The following is a 21,281-nucleotide window of genomic DNA, read 5'->3' as shown; positions in this document are numbered from 1 at the left end:
CTGTGACTGACCCTAAACAGAGAGTACACAGCGGCAGAATACCTGACCACTGTGACTGACCCTAAACAGAGAGTACACAGCGGCAGAATACCTGACCACTGTGACTGACCCTAAACAGAGAGTACACAGCGGCAGAATACCTGACCACTGTGACTGACCCTAAACAGAGAGTACAAAGCGGCAGAATACCTGACCACTGTGACTGACCCTAAACAGAGAGTACACAGTGGCAGAATACCTGACCACTGTGACTGACCCTAAACAGAGAGTACACAGTGGCAGAATACCTGACCACTGTGACTGACCCTAAACAGAGAGTACACAGTGGCAGAATACCTGACCACTGTGACTGACCCTAAACAGAGAGTACACAGTGGCAGAATACCTGACCACTGTGACTGACCCTAAACAGAGAGTACACAGTGGCAGAATACCTGACCACTGTGACTGACCCTAAACAGAGATTACACAGTGGCAGAATACCTGACCACTGTGACTGACCCTAAACAGAGAGTACACAGTGGCAGAATACCTGACCACTGTGACTGACCCTAAACAGAGAGTACACAGTGGCAGAATACCTGACCACTGTGACTGACCCTAAACAGAAAGTACACAGTGGCAGAATACCTGACCACTGTGACTGACCCTAAACAGAGAGGACACAGTGGCAGAATACCTGACCACTGTGACTGACCCTAAACAGAGAGTACACAGTGGCAGAATACCTGACCACTGTGACTGACCCTAAACAGAGAGTACACAGCGGCAGAATACCTGACCACTGTGACTGACCCTAAACAGAGAGTACACAGCGGCAGAATACCTGACCACTGTGACTGACCCTAAACAGAGAGTACACAGCGGCAGAATACCTGACCACTGTGACTGGTCCTAAACAGAGAGTACACAGTGGCAGAATACCTGACCACTGTGACTGACCCTAAACAGAGAGTACACAGTGGCAGAATACCTGACCACTGTGACTGACCCTAAACAGAGAGGACACAGTGGCAGAATACCTGACCACTGTGACTGACCCTAAACAGAGAGTACACAGTGGCAGAATACCTGACCACTGTGACTGGTCCTAAACAGAGAGTACACAGTGGCAGAATACCTGACCACTGTGACTGACCCTAAATTACACCACTGTAAATACAACCTATATTTGTTTATTTATTTTCCCTTTTGTACTTTAACTATTTGCACATTGTTACAACACTGTACAAAGCCAATGTTTACTCACCTCTCATCCCCCCCTCCTCCCATTCTTTCCTCTCCTCTCCCCTTCTCTTCTCCCCTCCCCTCCTCCTCCCTTCTTCCCTCCTCTCCTTCCCCCTTCTTCCCTGCTCTCCTCTCCTCTCCTCTCCTCTCCTCTCCTCTCCTCTATCAGTCTGGTATGTAAACATCTCAGTTGTCTGTTCTCTGTTAGCTCTGTCTGCATTCAGCTCCACTCTGTTTTCTATTAGCCCTGTCTGACTCTGAGGCGGCTTGCTCTGTTCCTGCTTGCGTCCCAAATCGTACCCTATTCCCTATATAGTGCACTACTTTAGACCAGAGCCCTATTCCCTATATAGTGCACTACTTTAGACCAGAGCCCTATTCCCTATATAGTGCTCTACTTCACAATGTACACTATTCCCTATATAGTGCTCTAATTTAAATGGTACCCTATTCCCTATATAGTGCACTACTTACTACTTTTGACTGGTCTAAAGTAGTGCCTTCTATAGAGAATAGGGTTCCATTTGCGATGCAGATCTCGTCCTCTGACTTGACCCTGCTGTGGCCTGACTCTGCTGTGGCCTGACCCTGCTGTGGCCTGACTCTGCTGTGGCCTGACTCTGCTGTGGCCTGACTCTGCTGTGGCCTGACTCTGCTGTGGCCTGACTCTGCTGTGGCCTGACCCTGCTGTGGCCTGACCCTGCTGTGGCCTGACTCTGCTGTGGCCTGACCCTGCTGTAGCCTGACCCTGCTGTGGCCTGACCCTGCTGTGGCCTGACCCTGCTGTGGCCTGACTCTGCTGTGGCCTGACTCTGCTGTGGCCTGACTCTGCTGTGGCCTGACTCTGCTGTGGCCTGACCCTGCCGTGGCCTGACTCTGCTGTGGCCTGACTCTGCTGTGGCCTGACTCTGCTGTGGCCTGACTCTGCTGTGGCCTGACTCTGCTCCGAGGCCTGACTCCGCTTCGAGGCCTGACTCCGCTACGAGGCCTGACTCTGCTGTGGCCTGACTCTGCTGTGGCCTGACCCTGCTGTGGCCTGACTCTGCTCCGAGGCCTGACTCCGCTACGAGGCCTGACTCCGCTACGAGGCCTGACTCTGCTCCGAGGCCTGACTCTGCTCCGAGGCCTGACTCTGCTCCGAGGCCTGACTCTGCTCCGAGGCTTGACTCTGCTCCGAGGCCTGACTCTGCTCCGAGGCCTGACTCTGCTCCGAGGCCTGACTCTGCTCCGAGGCCTGACTCTGCTGTGGCCTGACTCTGCTGTGGCCTGACTCTGCTGTGGCCTGACTCTGCTCCGAGGCCTGACTCTGCTGTGGCCTGACTCTGCTCCGAGGCCTGACTCTGCTCCGAGGCCTGACTCTGCTCCGAGGCCTGACTCTGCTCCGAGGCCTGACTCTGCTCCGAGGCCTGACTCTGCTCCGAGGCCTGACTCTGCTGTGGCCTGACTCTGCTCCGAGGCCTGACTCTGCTGTGGCCTGACTCTGCTGTGGCCTGACTCTGCTCCGAGGCCTGACTCTGCTCCGAGGCCTGACTCTGCTCCGAGGCCTGACTCTGCTCCGAGGCCTGACTCTGCTCCGAGGCCTGACTCTGCTCCGAATTTAAAAAAAGTCAATAATAATAATAATAATAATAATAATAATAATAATTGCACTACATATGGAATAGGGTGCCATTTGGGACACAAGCTTGGTATATTGGCTGTAAACTCTCTCAGTTTTCTGTTACCTAAGTTGCGAACATTACCATCCTATTCCCTATGTCATGCACTACTGTTGACACACTGGGTCTGTACTATAGGGTGCACTACTGTTGACACCCTGGGTCTGTACTATAGGGTGCACTATAGGGGGATGTACTATAGGATGGTGTACTATAGGGTGGTGTACTATAGGGTGGTGTACTATAGGGTGGTGTACTATAGGATGGGGTACTATAGGGTGGTGTACTATAGGGTGGTGTACTATAGGGTGTACTATAGGGTGGTGTACTATTGGGTGGTGTACTATAGGGTGGTGTACTATAGGGTGGTGTACTATAGGGTGTACTATAGGGTGTACTATAGGGTGGTGTACTATAGGGTGGTGTACTATAGGGTGTACTATAGGGTGGGGTACTATAGGGTGGTGTACTATAGGGTGGTGTACTATATAGTGTACTATAGGGTGGTGTACTATAGGGTGTACTATAGGGTGGTGTACTATAGGGTGGTGTACTATAGGGTGTACTATAGGGTGGTGTACTATAGGGTGGTGTACTATAGGGTGGTGTACTATATAGTGTACTATAGGGTGGTGTACTATATAGTGTACTATAGGGTGTATTACAGGGTGTACTATAGGGTGGTGTACTATAGGATGGTGTACTATAGGGTGGTGTACTATAGGGTGGTGTACTATAGGGTGGGGTACTATAGGGTGGGGTACTATAGGGTGGTGTACTATAGGGTGGGGTACTATAGGGTGGTGTACTATAGGGTGGTGTACTATAGGGGGGTGTACTATAGGGTGGTGTACTATATAGTGTACTATAGGATGGTGTACTATAGGGTGGTGTACTATAGGGTGTACGTTTGGGTGGTGTACTATATCGTGTAATATAGGGTGGTGTACTATATAGAGTGGTGTATTATAGGGTGTACTATGGGGAATAGAATGCCATATGACTAGGTACCCCCCTCTCCCTTTCCATGGGGGCTGCAGGTAGCCTAGTGGTTAAGAGCGTTGGGCCAGTAACCCGGAAAGTTCGCTGGTTAGAATCCCCAAACCGACTAGGTGAAACGTCTGTCGATGCGCCCTTGAGCAAAGGCACTTCACCCTAATAGCTCTTGTCAGTTGCTCTCGGTAAAGAGCGTCTACTACAACGTAAATGTAAAATGGGACCCAGATCCCTTATATTACCTAATGTGAAAGTTCTGAATGTTGACGTTCTTGTAAGGAGCAGTCTTCCTCTGGCACCACAGAAGAAGACCCTCTTTAGCTGATGTTTCTGTGGGTGGATAAAAACAAATCAACAAGAAGTTAGTTAGTTCGGGTTCGGGCGCCACTACAGACCCTGGTTTGATTCCCGGGCTGTATCACAACCAGCCGTGTTGGGGAGTCCCATAGGGCGGCGCACAATTGGCACGGCTTCGTCCTTTTAACTGGCACGCCTAGTTAAATAAACGTTGAATTAAAAACATGTGCTGTGCCATTGTCTTAAATGGAACACTGTTCCCAAGGGGCCCTTGTCTAAAGTAGTGCACTACATAGGGAATAGGGTGCTAAGTAGTGCACTACATAGGGAATAGGGTGCCATTTAAGACTCATATTTAACCTGGACTGTTTCTATTTAACCCGTTTGAACTAATCACATTTAACCAGTCTGAATGAATCACATTGTGGCTGTAGGGAGTTTTCAAATCAGAGTGGTAGTCATGTGTCATCTCTGAAACATCTGAAACATCTCAAACATCTCTGAAACATCTGAAACATCTGAAACATCTCTGAAACATCTGAAACATCTCAAACATCTCAGAAACATCTGAAACATCTCAGAAACATCTGAAACATCTCAGAAACATCTGAAACATCTGAAACATCTCTGAAACATCTCAAACATCTCAAACATCTCAGAAACATCTCAAACATCTGAAACATCTCAGAAACATCTGAAACATCGCTGAAACATCTGAAACATCTGAAACATCTCTGAAACATCTCAAACATCTCAAACATCTCTGAAACATCTCAGAAACATCTCAAACATCTCAAACATCTCAAACATCTCAAACATCTCAAACATCTGAAACATCTCAAACATCTCAAACATCTCAAACATCTCTGAAACATCTCAAGCATCTCTGAAACATCTCAAGCATCTCTGAAACATCTCAAGCATCTCTGAAACATCTCTGAAACATCTCAAACATCTCTGAAACATCTCAAACATCTCTGAAACATCTCAAACATCTCTGAAACATCTCAAGCATCTCTGAAACATCTCAAGCATCTCTGAAACATCTCAAGCATCTCTGAAACATCTCTGAAACATCTCAAGCATCTCTGAAACATCTGAAACATCTCTGAAACATCTCAAACATCTCAAACATCTCTGAAACATCTGAAACATCTCAAACATCTCTGAAACATCTCAAACATCTCAAACATCTCTGAAACATCTCTGAAACATCTCAAACATCTCAAACATCTCAAACATCTCTGAAACATCTCAAACATCTCTGAAACATCTGAAACATCTCAAACATGTCACGTCTCCATATAAAGGAAGATTTGGTTTAATTAGATCGAAACACTAGTAGGAAGAATGTCGGTATTAGTTGCCATCGACAGAGTCCCTTCAGCCGACCGAGAAAGACATCGACATTCTGGTACCTTCCACAGAGATATCCTGGATGGCGAAGCGAAGGATTATGGTCCAGATCATTCCCAGGGTCATTTTAGCATTGCCGTCGACGATCTCTGCAGGAGAGGAGAGAGAGACCATTTTGGTGTGAGTTTATATTTACAGTTCACTGTTTCACAGTAGAGCAGATCCACTGCTGGTGAACAGGATAACACTGTTGGCCTGAGTTCATTTACAGAAGTTCTGGATCAATCCGTCAATAGTTTGTCTGTGGTGATCAGGCAGCATCAAACTAGCAGACTCTTTTGAGTCATTGCTGTCCGATGATGTTGTTGATGATGTGAACCCTCTCCTCCTACTCTCTCTAGGTCACCCTGCCGCTCCTCTCCTCCCCAAATGAATCATATGTTTCACAGCTAGGATACACAGTGTATGTGTTAGACAGTCACTGAACTGAACTGGAGTGGCAGGTAGCCTAGTGGTTAGAGTGTTGGACGAGTAAACGAAAGGTTGCTAGATTGAATCCCCGAGCTGACAAAATCTGTCTTTCTGCCCCTGAACAAGGCACTGTTCCTAGGACCCTGTTCCCTAGGACCCTGCTCCCTGTTCCCTAGGACCCTGTTCCCTAGGACCCTGTTCCCTAGGACCCTGCTACCTAGGACCCTGCTCCCTAGGACCATGTTCCCCAGGATCCAGCTCCCTTTTCCCTAGGACCCTGTTCCCTAGGACCCTGTTCGCTAGGACCCTGCTCCCTAGGACCCTGCTCCCTAGAACCCTGTTCCCTAGGACTGTGTTCACTAGGACCCTGTTCACTAGAACCCTGTTCCCTAGGACCCTGTTCCCTAGCACCCTGCTCCCTAGCACCCTGTTCCCTAGGACCCTTCTCCCTAGGACCCTGCTCCCTAGGACCCTGCTCCCCAAGACACTGTTCCCTAGGACCCTGTTTCCTAGGACCCTGTTCCCTAGGACCCTGCTCCCTAGGACCCTGCTCCCTAGGACCATGTTCCCCAGGATCCAGCTCCCTTTTCCCTAGGTCCCTGTTCCCTAGGACCCTGTTCCCTAGGACCCTGCTCCCTAGGACCCTGTTCCCCAGGATCCAGCACCCTGTTCCATAGGACGCTGCTCCCTAAGACCCTGTTCCCTAGGACCCTGCTCCCTAAGACCCTGTTCCCTAGGACCCTGCTACCTAGGACCCTGTTCCCTAGGACCCTGTTCCCCAGGATCCAGCACCCTGTTCCCTAGGACGCTGCTCCCAAGAACCCTGTTCCCTAGGACCCTGCTCCCTAGGACCCTGCTCCCTAGGACCCTGCTCCCTAGGACCCTGCTCCCTAGGACCCTGTTCCCTAAGACCCTGCTCCCTAGGACCCTGCTCCCTAGGACCCTGTTCCCTAGGACCTTGTTCCCTAGGACCCTGTTCCCTAGGACCCTACTCCCAAAGGCACTGTTCCCTAGGACCCTGTTCCCTAGGACCCTGCTCCCTAGGACCCTGTTACCTAGGACCCTGCTCCCAAAGACACTGTTCCCTAAGACCCTGTTCCCTAGGACCCTGCTCCCTAGGACCATGTTCCCCAGGATCCAGCTCCCTTTTCCCTAGGACCCTGCTCCCTAGAACCCTGCTCCCTAGAACCCTGTTCCCTAGGACCCTGTTCCCTAGGACCCTGTTCCCTAGGACCCTGTTCCCTAGCACCCTGCTCCCTAGCACCCTGTTCCCTAGGACCCTGCTCCCTAGGACCTTGTTCCCTAGGACCCTGCTCCCTAGCACCCTGTTCCCTAGGACCTTACTCCCAAAGACACTGTTCCCTAGGACCCTGTTCCCTAGGACCCTGCTCCCTAGGACCCTGTTACCTAGGACCCTTTTCCCTAGGACCCTGCTCCCAAAGACACTGTTCCCTAAGACCCTGTTCCCTAGGACCCAGCACCCTGTTCCATAGGACGCTGCTCCCTAGGATCCTGTTCCCTAGGACCCTGTTCCCTAGGACCCTGTTCCCCAGGATCCAGCACCCTGTTCCCTAGGACGCTGCTCCCAAGAACCCTGTTCCCTAGGACCCTGCTCCCTAGGACCCTGCTCCCTAGGACCCTGTTCCCTAGGACCTTGTTCCCTAGGACCCTGTTCCCTAGGACCCTGCTCCCTAGCACCCTGCTCCCTAGGACCCTACTCCCAAAGGCACTGTTCCCTAGGACCCTGTTCCCTAGGACCCTGCTCCCTAGGACCCTGTTACCTAGGACCCTGCTCCCTAGGACCCTGTTCCCTAGGACCTTGTTCCCTAGGACCCTACTCCCAAAGGCACTGTTCCCTAGGACCCTGTTCCCTAGGACCCAGCACCCTGTTCCATAGGACGCTACTCCCTAGGATCCTGCTCCCTAGGACCCTGTTCCCTAGGACCCTGTTCCCTAGGACCCTGCTCCCTAGGACCATGTTCCCCAGGATCCAGCTCCCTTTTCCCTAGGACCCTGCTCCCTAGAACCCTGCTCCCTAGAACCCTGTTCCCTAGGACCCTGTTCCCTAGGACCCTGTTCCCTTGGACCCTGTTCCCTAGCACCCTGCTCCCTAGCACCCTGTTCCCTAGGACCCTGCTCCCTAGGACCTTGTTCCCTAGGACCCTGCTCCCTAGCACCCTGTTCCCTAGGACCTTACTCCCAAAGACACTGTTCCCTAGGACCCTGTTCCCTAGGACCCTGCTCCCTAGGACCCTGTTACCTAGGACCCTTTTCCCTAGGACCCTGCTCCCAAAGACACTGTTCCCTAAGACCCTGTTCCCTAGGACCCAGCACCCTGTTCCATAGGACGCTGCTCCCTAGGATCCTGTTCCCTAGGACCCTGTTCCCTAGGACCCTGTTCCCTAGGACCCTGTTCCCTAGGACCCATAGACATATTCTATACATGCTCCCAAAAATGTAATGGGTAAAGCATCTATAAAGTGTGCAAGGGTCTCTGGTCAAATGCAGTGCACTCAATAGGGAATAGGGAGGCATTTTGGACCCTGTCTCCTGTCACTAACCCCTTACCCCCACCACCTCACATGGCCCTCTGCCTGCCATGCCGCCTTCCATGAGCTGTAGCCTCTGTTATTAGTTTCCACAGCCTGAACTACTGCCCCCACCCCTCGTCCAGTCAAACTGCCTTCTAACAAGCCTAGGCTAACTGTATCCAGCCCCCTGTCCTGGCCCCCGCTCCCTCCGCAGTCCCAGGGCAGCAAGGGTCCAAGAGGGGATTCCAATTGGCTAATCTGTCTGGAATGCAAGTCTGGTTTAAGCTTTTTTATTTTGGCTTCGCTGTGGATTAACCCCGGGAGAAGAAGAGAGGGAGAGAGAGAGAAAGAGATAGAGAGAAAGGGGGAGGGAGAGAGAGAGAGAAGGAGAGGCCGAGAGAGAGACAGAGGCAGAGACAGAGAGAGACAGACAGAGAGAAAGATGGGGAGAGGGGGGGGGGGGGAGAGAGAGAGCAGGAACCAAGACATCATCAAGGAAATCAGAAATACAGACATTGTCATCCTACAATAAACATGGCATAGAGGAGATGGAAACACTGGTTGCCCTCTAGGTTACAGAGAGCTGGTAGTCCCATCCACCAAACTACCAGGTCTGAAACAGGGAAGAGACTCAGGGGGGTATGCTAATTTGGTATAGAGCAGACCTAACTCACTCCATTAAATTAATCAAAACAGGAACATTTTACATCTGGCTAGAAATTAATAAGGAAATTATCTCAACAGAGAAAAATGTCCTCATGTGTGCTACCTATATCCCCCCCACTAGAATCCCCATATTTGAATGAAGACAGCCTTTCCATCCTGGAGGGGGAAATCAATCATTTCCAGGCCCAGGGACATGTACTAGTCTGTGGAAAGCTAAATGCCAGAACTGAACAAGAACCTGACACCCTCAACACACAGGAGGACAAACACCTAACTGGAGGTGACAGCATTCCTTCCTCCATATGCCCCCTAGACACAACTATGATAACATTACCAACAAAAACGGGTCACAACTCCTGCACCTCTGTCGCACGCTGGGTATGTACAGTTTAAATCGGAAGTTTACATTCACCTTAGCCAAATACATTTAAACTCAGTTTTTCACAATTCCTGACATTTAATCCTAGTAAATTTCCCTGTCTTAGGTCAGTTAGGATCACCACTTGATTCTAAGAATGTGAAATGTCAGAATAATAGTATGATTTATTTCAGCTTTTATTTCTTTCATCACATTCCCAGTGGGTCAGAAGTTTACATAAACTCAATTAGTATTTGGTAGCGTTGCCTGTAAATTGTTTAACTTGGATCAAACGTTTTGGGTAGCCTTCCACAAGTTTCCCACAATAAGTTGGATGAATTTTGGCCCATTCCTCCTGACAGAGCTGGTGTAACTCAGTCAGGTTTGTAGGCCTCCTTGCTCGCACACGCTTTTTCAGTTCTGTCCACATGTTTTCTATGGGATTGAGGTCCGGGCTTCGTGATGGCCACTCCAATACCTTGACTTTGTTGTCCTTAAGCCATTTTGCCACAACTTTGGAAGTATGCTTGGGGTCATTGTCCATTTGGAAGACCCATTTGCGACCAAGTTTCTTCTCTTCTTCGTCCACCCCCGTGCTTCACGGTTGGAATGTTGTTCTTCGGCTTGCAAGCCTCCCTATTTTTCCTCCAAACATAACGATGGTCATTATGGCCAAACAGTTCTATTTTTGTTTCATCAGACCAGAGGACATTTCTCCAAAAAGTATGATCTTTGTCCCCATGTGCAGTTGCAAACCGTAGTCTGGCATTTTTTATGACGGTTTTGGAGCAGTGTCTTCTTCCTTGATGAGAGGCCTTTCAGGTTACGTCGATATAGGACTCGTTTTACTGTGGATATAGATACTTGTACCTGTTTCCTCCAGCATCTTCACAAGGTCCTTTGCTGTTGTTCTGGGATTGATTTGCACTTTTCGCACCAAAGTACGTTCATCTCTAGGAGACAGAACACGTCTCCTTCCTGAGCGGTATGACGGCTGCGTGGTCCCATGGTGTTTATACTTGCGTACTACTGTTTGTACAGATGAACGTGGTACCTTCAGGGGTTTGTAAATTGCTCCCAAGGATGAACCAGACTTGTGGAGGTCTACAATGATTTGGCTGATTTCTTTTGATTTTCCCATGATGTCAAACAAAGAGGCACTGAGATTGAAGGTAGGCCTTGAAATACTTCCACAGGTACACCTCCAATTGACTCAAATGATTTCAATTAGCCTAACAGAAGCTTCTAAAACCATGACATCATTTCTGGAATTTTCCAAGCTGTTTAAAGGCACGTCTGACCCACTGGAATTGTGATACAGTGAAATAATCTGTCTGTAAACAATTGTTGTAAAAATGACCTCCAAATGACTCAAATGATGTCAATAAACATTAATAAAATAAAAATATTCTACCTCTCAGCTTGAAATCTAAAAAGGTCAAGCAGACAACTTAAGGAAAAAAAGAGAAGTGGTTTGATGAAGAATGCAAAAACCTAAGAAAGAAATGGAGAAACCTGTCCAACCAAAAACATAGAGACCCTGGAAAACCTGAGTCTACGCCTTCACTATGGTGAATCACTAAAACAATACAGAAATACACTACGGAAAAAGAAGGAACAGCACGTCAGAAATCAGCTCAATGTAATTGAAGAATCCATAGAATCTAACCACTTCTGGGAAAATTGGAAAACACTAAATAAACAACAACACGAAGAATTAAAGACAGAAAGAGAGATTAAGAGACAGACAGAGAGAGAGAGAGAGAGACAGACAGGGAGAGACAGACAGCCAGACAGCCAGAAAAACTGACAGGCAGACAGAGAGAGATAGGGGACCCCAACGAGTAGGGGGGTGGGGCAGATGGGTCAGATCCATTAATTGACCCTCAGGCTGTAATCAATGAATCTCTTTAGCTCAGCTTCTGAGTGGTAGGAGAGGAGATGGGGGAGGGTAATAGAGGGAAACTGACAGGCAGACAGAGAGAGATAGGGGACCCCAGCGAGTGGGGCAGATGGGTCAGATCCATTAATTGACCCTCAGGCTGTAATCAATGAATCTCTTTAGCTCAGCTTCTGAGGGGTAGGAGAGGAGATGGGGGAGGGGAACCCAACAATGCTTTTGAGGGATGCGGTCATGTGTGAAGCTACAAGTGTGATCGCCACGGACACAGTGACACAGACACACACACACACACACACACACACACACACACACACACACACACACACACACACACACACACACACACACACACACACACACACACACACACACAGTAAAGTCCAGAGGGCCTGGTTGCTGACAGTGTCTGAGAGGAGAGGTTGTTTGGGGTTTTCAGCTAAAGGGAATAAAATGCCTTCGGAAAGTATTCAGACCCCTTGACTTTTTCCACATTTTATTAGATTACAGCCTTATTCTAAAATTGATTAAATAGTTTTTTCCCTCATCAATCTACACACAATACCCCATAATACCCCATAATGACAAAGCAATAGTTTGATAGTTGATCGTTTTTCATTTACATAAGTATTCAAACCGCTTACTCAGTACTTTGAAGCACCTTTGGCAGCGATTACAGTCTAGCGTTTTCTTGGGTATGAAACTACAAGCTTTTCACCCCTGTATTTGGGGAGTTTCCCCCATTCTTCTCTGTAGATCTTCTCAAGCTCTGTCAGGTTGGAGGGGGAGCGTTGCGTCACAGCTATTTTCAGGACTCTCCAGAGATACTCAATCGGGTTCAAGTACGGGCAACTCAAGGACATTCAGAGACTTGTACCAAAGCCAATCCTGCTTTATCTTGGCTGTGTCCTTAGGTGTCGTTGTCCTGTTGGAAGGTGAACCTTTGCCTCTAGTCTGAGGTCCTGAGCGCTCTGGAGCAGATTTTCATCAAGGATCTCTTGTACTTTGCAACGTTCATCTTTTCCTCGATCCTGACTAGTCACTGGAAACATCCCTACAGCATGATGCTGTCACCACCATGCTTCACCGTAGGGATGGTGCCAGGTTTCCCCACAGCATGATGCTGCCACCACCATGCTTCACCGTAGGGATGGTGCCAGGTTTCCCCACAGCATGATGCTGTCACCACCATGCTTCACCGTAGGGATGGTGCCAGGTTTCCCTACAGCATGATGCTGTCACCACCATGCTTCACCGTAGGGATGGTGCCAGGTTTCCCCACAGCATGATGCTGTCACCACCATGCTTCACCGTAGGGATGGTGCCAGGTTTCCCTACAGCATGATGCTGTCACCACCATGCTTCACCGTAGGGATGGTGCCAGGTTTCCCCACAACATGATGCTGTCACCACCATGCTTCACCGTAGGGATGGTGTCAGGTTTTCTCCAGACGTGACGCTTGGCATTCAGGCCAAAGAGTTAAAACTTGGTTTCATCAGACAAGATAATCTTGTTTCTCATGGTCTGAGAGTCTTTTTGCTCTTAATTATAATCCGAGGCTTGATATAAATACTATGCTGCCAGTCTCTCTTGGCTAAGAGTTGAGGAGAGACTGACTGCATCACTTCTTTTTATCAGAAACTTTAATGAGTTAAATCCCGAATTGTTTGCATAGTCAACTTACACACAGACCTGACACACACACTTACCCCACCAGACATGTCACCAGGGGTCTTTTCACAGTCCCCAAATCCAGAACAAATTCAAGAAAGCGTACAGTATTATATAGAGCCCTTATTGCATGGAATTTCCTTCCATCTCATATTGCTCAAATAAACAGCAAACCTGGTTTCAAAAAACAGATAAAGCAACACGTCACGGCAACGACGCCTCTCCCCTATTGGACCTAGATAGTTTGTGTGTAAGTAGTGATATGGAGGCTACGTGTGTCTTTTACAAAATTTATATAGTTCTGTCCTTGAGCTGTTCTTGTCTAATGATGTTCTGTATTATGTCATTCTGTATTGTTTCCTGTTTTGTGTTCTGTGTTCTGTGCTCTGTGTTCTGTGCTCTGTGTTCTGTGCTCTGTGTTCTGTGTTCTGTGTTCTGTGCTCTGTGTTCTGTGTTAACCACCAGGAAGAGTAGCTGCTGCTTTTGCAACAGCTAATGTGGATCCTAATAAAATACCAAAATACTCAAGTGTAAAAAAGGGGGTCATTAGTAGCATTCGATTAACTGATTAACTAAAGGCTTGGGCGCTGTTGTGATGCAACCAGTCAGGATGCTCTCGATGGTGCAGCTGTAGAACTTGTTGAGGATCTGAGGACCCATGCCAAATCTTTTCAGTCTCCTGAGGGGGAATAGGTGTTGTCGTGCCCTCTTCACGACTGTCATGGTGTGTTTGGACCATGATAGTTTGTTAGTGATGTGAATGACAAGGAACTTGAAGTGATCGACCCACTCCACTACAGTAACGTCGATGTGAATGGGGGCGTGCTCGGCCCCCCCCCCCCCCCTTTTCCTGTAGTCCACCGATCAGCTCTTTTGTTTTGCTCACGTTGAGGGAGAGTTTGTTGTCCTGGCACCACACTGCCAGGTCTCTGACCTCATCCCTGTAGGCTGTTCTCATAATTGTCGGTGATCAGACCTATCACCTCTGTGTTGTCGGCAAACTTAATGGATGGTGCTGTAGTCGTGGGTGAAGGAATGGACTAAGCGTAAAACCCCTGAGGGGCCCCATGTTGAGAATCTGTGTGGTGTGTTGCTACCTAACCACCTGGAGGGGGCCGTCAGGAAGTCCTGGATCAAGTTGCAGAGCCGCTTAGGATCCTTTAGTCTCAGGATCCTAAGCTTAGTGATGAGCGTTTATGGCACTATGGTGTTGAACGCTGAGCTGTAGTCAAAGAACAGCAGTCTCACGTAGGTGTTCCTTTTGTCCAGGTGGGAAAGGGCAGTGTGGAGTGCAATGGAGATTGCGTCATCTGTGGGTCTGTTGGATCGGTATCAGATTGGAGTGGGTGTAGGGTTTCTGGGATAATGGTGTTGATGTGAGTCATGACCAGCCTTTCAAAGCACTTCATGGCTACAGACGTGAGTGCTGTGGGGCGGTAGTCATTTAGGCTAGTTACCTTGGCGTTCTTGGGCACAGGCACTATGGTGGTCTGCTTGAAACATGTAGGTATTACAGACTCGGTCAGGGAGAGGTTGAAAATGAAAGTGTAGACAGTTGCCAGTTGGTCAGCGCATGCTTGGAGTACGCTTTCGGGTAATCCGTCTGGCCCTGCGGCCTTGTGAATGTTGACCTGTTTCAAGGCCTCACGTCGGCTACGGAGAACGTGATCACACAGTCATCCGGAACAGCTGATGTTCTCATTCATGGTTCAGCGTTGCTTGCTGTGAAGTGAGCATAGAAGGTATTTAGCTTGTCTGGTAGGCTCGTGTCACTGGGCAGCTCACGGCTGGGTTTCCCTTTGTAATCTGTAATAGTTTGCAAGCCCTGCCACATCCGAAGAACGTCAGAGCCGGTGTAGTAGGAATCAATCTTAGTCCTGTGTTGACGCTTTGCCTGTTTGATGGTTCGTCTGAGGGCATAGTGAGATTTCTTATAAACTCCCAGATTAGTGTCCCGTTCCTTGAGAGCGGCAGCTCTAACCTTTAGCTCAGTGTGGATGTTGCCTGTAATCCATGGCTTCTAGTTGGGATATGTACGAACGGTCACTGTGGGGTTACTGAGGTGGTAAACTCCTCAATGCCATCGGATGAATCCCGGAACATATTCCAGTCTGTGCTAGCAAATCAGTCCTGTAGCTTAGCATCCACGTCATCAGACCACTTCTGTATTGAGCAAGACACTGGTGCTTCCTGCTTGAGGTTTTGCTTGTAAACAGGAATTAGGAGGATAGAATTATGGTTAGATTTGCCAAATGGAGGGTGAGTGAGAGCTTTGTATGCATCACTGTGTGTGGAGTAAAGGTGGTGTAGAGTTTTTTTTCCCTGAGGTAGCACATGTGACATACTGGTAGAAATGAGGTAAAACAGATTTAAGTTTTCCTGCTTTAAAGTCCCCAGCTACTTGTTTGTTCATGGCCTTATACAGCTCGTTGAGGGCGGTCCTAGTGCCTGCATCATTTTATGGTGGTAAATAGACGGCTACGAAAAATATAGATGTGAACTCTCTTGGTAGATGGTGTGGTCTACAGCTTATCATGAGGTACTCTACCTCAGGTGAGCAAAACCTCGAGACATCTTTAATATTAGACGTTGCGCACCAGCTGTTGTTGACAAATAGACACACACCACCACCCCTCTCGTCTTACTGGAGGTTGCTGTTCTGTCATGCCGATGCAAGGAAAACCCAGCCAACTGTCCTCGTTCAGCCTCGACTCGGTGAAACATAAGATAACACAGTTTTTAATGTCCCGTTGGAAGGATATTCTCGAACGAAGCTCATCCAGTTTATTCTCCAGTGATTGCACAGATCGCCAGTAGGACGGATGGTAAAGGTAAAGGTAGCGGGCGTCTCCTCTTCAGGACAGGGATTTGGGCCTGGTCCGGTAGGAGCCGTTAATCTTTCGACCTCAAATTCGTTAAAGAAAAAAAACTTTGTCCAGTCCGAGATGAGTAACCGCTGTTCTGATGTCCAGAAGCTCGGTCATAAGAGACGGTGGCAGAAACATTATGTACAAAAATGGTTACAAACACAGCAAAAAAAACATACAGAATAGCACGATTGTTTAGGAGCCCGTTAAAATGGCAGCAATCCCCTCCGGCGCCATCTTATCCATATTAGCCATCCGTCTTAGCTCCTCCTCCACATTTACTAGATTGTTTGAACAGTGCCTCTTTCTCGTGAAAACCAGTATGTAGGGGGGAATCTCATTTCAGGGATTTCTTTCATTGTTACATTAGGTTACTGTGTATATAGACAGTCCAGTATCATGTGACCGGGTTCTTCACTCTATCTAAATTAATGCAGAAGTGTGTCAGTCACGTTGTCCATTTATTTATTTACAGACTTTAAGGTTTTCAACCCACCCTCAGCTCCGATGGACACCAGCTTGACTCCTTTACTGGTGATGTAGTGGACTACAGGCTAGTGTACTACAGTCTAGTTTACTACAGTCTAGTGTACTACAGCCTAGTTTACTACAGTCTAGTGTACTACAGTCTAGTTTACTACAGTCTAGTTTACTACAGTCTAGTGTACTACAGTCTAGTGTACTACAGTCTAGTGTACTACAGCCTAGTTTACTACAGTCTAGTGTACTACAGTCTAGTGTACTACAGTCTAGTTTACTACAGTCTAGTTTACTACAGTCTAGTTTGCTACAGTCTAGTGTACTACAGTCTAGTTTACTACAGTCTAGTGTACTACAGTCTAGTGTACTACAGTCTAGTGTACTACAGTCTAGTTTACTACAGTAGTGACCAGGGTATTGTTGAACCCACCCTCAGCTCCGATGGACACCAGCTTGACTCCTTTACTGGTGATGTAGTGGACTACAGTCTAGTTTACTACAGTCCAGTCAGTGTCAGTAGTGACCAGGGTATTGTTGAACCCACCCTCAGCTCCGATGGAAACCAGCTTGACTCCTTTACTGGTGATGTAGTGGACTACAGTCTAGTTTACTACAGTCTCGTTTACTACAGTAGTGACAAGGGTATTGTTGAACCCACCCTCAGCTCCGATGGAAACCAGCTTGACTCCTTTACTGGTGATGTAGTGGACTACAGTCTAGTTTACTACAGTCTAGTTTACTACAGTAGTGACAAGGGTATTGTTGAACCCACCCTCAGCTCCGATGGACACCAGCTTGACTCCTTTACTGGTGATGTAGTGGACTACAGTCTAGTTTACTACAGTCTAGTTTACTACAGTAGTGACAAGGGTATTGTTGAACCCACCCTCAGCTCCGATGGACACCAGCTTGACTCCTTTACTGGTGATGTAGTGGAGAGCTTTGTTGACGTTGGAGATCTTGTGAACTCTCATCTTTCCTCTCTCTGGTTTGGCCAAGCGCTCTCCTGTACAGGAAACAGACAGAAGGGGTCAAGGGGTTAAGGGTCAGACTTATGACACTGTGGAGTGAGACGTTAAACAACGCCTGTATCATTTACCTTTATATAAAATATCTACAGGTGCAGTCTCATAATTTGATCATCCTGTCAAAATAACACTCTGAAATTGTGAAAAAGACATATGAGGAAAGAGACATCCTGAGGCAGTGAGGAAAGAGACATCCTGAGGCAGTGGGGAAAGAGACATATCCTGAGGCAGTGGGGAAAGAGACATCCTGAGGCAGTGGGGAAAGAGACATCCTGAGGCAGTGGGGAAAGAGACATCCTGAGGCAGTGAGGAAAGGACCATTTCCTGAGGCAGTGGGGAAAGAGACATATCCTGAGGCAGTGGGGAAAGAGACATCCTGAGGCAGTGAGGAAAGGGACATCCTGAGGCAGTGAGGAAAGAGACATCCTGAGGCAGTGGGGAAAGAGACATCCTGAGGCAGTGGGGAAAGAGACATATCCTGTTGTTATGCTCTTGTTGCTATGTTCCTGTTGTTATGTTCCTGTTGTTATGTTCCTGTTACTATGTTCCTGTTACTATGTTCCTGTTGCTCTGTTCCTGTTGCTATGTTCCTGTTGCTATGTTCCTGTTGCTATGTTCCTGTTGCTATGTTCCTGTTGTTATGTTCCTGTTGCTATGTTCCTGTTACTATGTTCCTGTTACTATGTTCTTGTTGCTCTGTTCCTGTTGATATGTTCCTGTTACTATGTTCCTGTTACTATGTTCCTGTTACTATGTTCCTGTTGCTATGTTCATGTTGCTATGTTGCTGTTGCTATGTTCCTGTTATTATGTTCCTGTTGCTATGTTCCTGTCGCTATGTTCCTGTCGCTATGTTCCTGTCGCTATGTTCCTGTTGCTATGTTCCTGTTACTATGTTCCTGTTGCTATATTCCTGTTGCTATGTTCCTGTTACTATGTTCTTGTTACTATGTTCCTGTTGCTATGTTCCTGTTGCTATGTTCCTGTTGCTATGTTCCTGTTGCTATGTTCCTGTTGCTATGTTCCTGTTGCTATGTTCCTGTTGCTATGTTCCTGTTGCTATGTTCTTGTTGCTATGTTCCTGTTGCTATGTTCCTGTTGGTATGCTGTTAGTAGGCTACAGTGTTAGTAGATCACATACACACATCCTGGCATCAATGAAAAGTCTGACAAAAGTTTGAATTCGGGAAAAGTTCTAGGAAGTCATTGTCATTGAAATACATGGACTGGGCTCTGCTGTGAATATCTCTGTTCTCTGCCGTTAGAGATACATCATGTGGGCACCATTAGATACATCATGTGGGCACCATTAGATACATCATGTGGGCACCATTAGATACATCATGTGGGCACCATTAGATATACATCATGTGGGCACCACTAGATACATCATGTGGGCACCATTAGATACATCATGTGGGCACCATTAGATATACATCATGTGGGCACCATTAGATACATCATGTGGGCACCATTAGATACATCATGTGGGCACCATTAGATACATCATGTGGGCACCATTAGATACATCATGTGGGCACCATTAGATATACATAATGTGGGCACCACTAGATACATCATGTGGGCACCATTAGATACATCATGTGGGCACCATTAGATATACATCATGTGGGCACCATTAGATATACATCATGTGGGCACCATTAGATACATCATGTGGACACCAATTATAGATACATCATGTGGACACCATTAGAGACATCATGTGGGCACCATTAGATATACATAATGTGGGCACCACTAGATACATCATGTGGACACCATTAGAGATACATCATGTGGGCCCCATTAGATACATCATGTGGACACCATTAGAGATACATCATGTGGGCACCATTAGATACATCATGTGGGCACCATTAGATATACATAATGTGGGCACCACTAGATACATCATGTGGGCACCACTAGATACATCATGTGGACACCATTAGATACATCATGTGGGCACCATTAGATATACATAATGTGGGCACCACTAGATACATCATGTGGGCACCATTAGATACATCATGTGGGCACCATTAGATATACATCATGTGGACACCATTAGATACATCATGTGGGCACCATTAGAGATACATCATGTGGACACCATTAGAGATACATCATGTGGGCACCATTAGATACATCATGTGGGCACCATTAGAGATACATCATGTGGGCACCATTAGATACATCATGTGGGCACCATTAGAGATACATCATGTGGGCACCATTAGAGATACATCATGTGGACACCATTAGAGATACATCATGTGGGCACCATTAGATACATCATGTGGGCACCATTAGAGATACATCATGTGGGCACCACTAGATATATAATGTGGGCACCAGGCCTCTCCTCCTCACCTGAGATGACCTCCAACAGCAGCATGAGTTTCAGTCCGTCTCTGAAGTCCTCCTCGATGTTCTCGATCTGCGTTCCTGCTTTCCTCAGGTGGGAGTTACACCAGGCCGTGAACGTCTGGGGAGGAGACATGAGTTAGTTACCATGGTGTTAGTTACCATGGTGTTAGTTAACGTCTGGGGAGGAGAGGAGACATGAGTTAGTTACCATGGTGTTAGTTACCATGGTGTTAGTTAACGTCTGGGGAGGAGAGGAGACATGAGTTAGTTACCATGGTGTTAGTTACCATGGTGTTAGTTAACTAACCCTAACCCAGATGGGATGGTGGGAGTCTGTGAGTGTCTGGGGAGGAGAGGAGACATGAGTAACCCTAACCCAGATGGGATGGTGGGAGTCTGTGAGCGTCTGGGGAGGAGAGGAGACATGAGTAACCCTAACCCAGATGGGATGGTGGGGGTCTGTGAGCGTCTGGGGAGGAGAGGAGACATGAGTAACCCTAACCCAGATGGGATGGTGGGAGTCTGTGAGCGTCTGGGGAGGAGAGGAGACATGAGTAACGCTAACCCAGATGGGATGGTGGGAGTCTGTGAGCGTCTGGGGAGGAGAGGAGACATGAGTAACCCTAACCCAGATGGGATGGTGGGAGTCTGTGAGCGTCTGGCGAGGAGAGGAGACATGAGTAACCCTAACCCAGATGGGATGGTGGGAGTCTGTGAGCATCTGGGGAGGAGAGGAGACATGAGTAACCCTAACCCAGATGGGATGGTGGGAGTCTGTGAGCATCTGGGGAGGAGAGGAGACATGAGTAACCCTAACGCAGATGGGATGGTGGGAGTCTGTGAGCGTCTGGGGAGGAGAGGAGAAATGAGTAGAACAGACCAGAGTAGAACAGAGTAGAGTAGAACACAGTAGAGCAGAACAGAGTAGAGTAGAACATAGTAGAACAGAGTAGAGTAGAGTAAAGTAGAGTAGAGTAGAGTAGAACAGAGTAGAGTCGAACAGAGTAGAGTAGAGCAGAGTAGAACAGAGTAGAGCAGAGTAGAATAGAGTAGAGTAGAGCAGAGTAGAGTAGAGTAGAATAGAGTAGAGTAGAACAGAGTAGAGTAGAGTAGAACAGAGTAGAGTAGAGTAGAACAGAGTAGAGTAGAGTAGAGTAGAATAGAGTAGAGTAGAACAGAGTAGAGTAGAGTAGAACAGAGTAGAGTAGAGTAGAACAGAGTAGAGTAGAGTAGAGTAGAATAGAGTAGAATAGAGTAGAACAGAGTAGAGTAGAGTAGAGTAGAACAGAGTAGAGTAGAGTAGAACAGAGTAGAGTAGAGTAGAACAGAGTAGAGTAGAGTAGAGTAGAATAGAGTAGAGTAGAGTAGAGTAGAGTAGAGTAGAACAGAGTAGAGTAGAGTA

The 21,281-nt window shown here is 47.6% G+C and overlaps 1 protein-coding gene across 3 annotated transcripts in view; it reads right to left on the bottom strand.

Annotated features, from left to right (window-relative positions):
- LOC110512290 (alpha-actinin-1) overlaps window positions 1-21,281 on the bottom strand; it is a 124,018-nt gene that overhangs the window by 67,672 nt on the left and 35,065 nt on the right. For all 3 annotated transcript variants that reach the window (XM_036955342.2, XM_036955343.2, XM_036955344.2), the window contains exons 2-5: window positions 19,883-19,997; window positions 17,366-17,485; window positions 5,597-5,683; window positions 4,124-4,211 (exon numbers count right to left, since the gene is read on the bottom strand). In XM_036955342.2, coding sequence (XP_036811237.2) covers window positions 4,124-4,211; window positions 5,597-5,683; window positions 17,366-17,485; window positions 19,883-19,997 — 410 coding nt within the window. The remainder of the gene's footprint in view (window positions 1-4,123; window positions 4,212-5,596; window positions 5,684-17,365; window positions 17,486-19,882; window positions 19,998-21,281) is intronic.

This window comes from Oncorhynchus mykiss, chromosome 19, assembly GCF_057628025.1.
Source record: "Oncorhynchus mykiss isolate SJ-2025 chromosome 19, ASM5762802v1, whole genome shotgun sequence".
Taxonomy (NCBI): Eukaryota; Metazoa; Chordata; class Actinopteri; order Salmoniformes; family Salmonidae; genus Oncorhynchus; species Oncorhynchus mykiss.
This window is presented reverse-complemented; position numbering and strand designations above follow the sequence as displayed.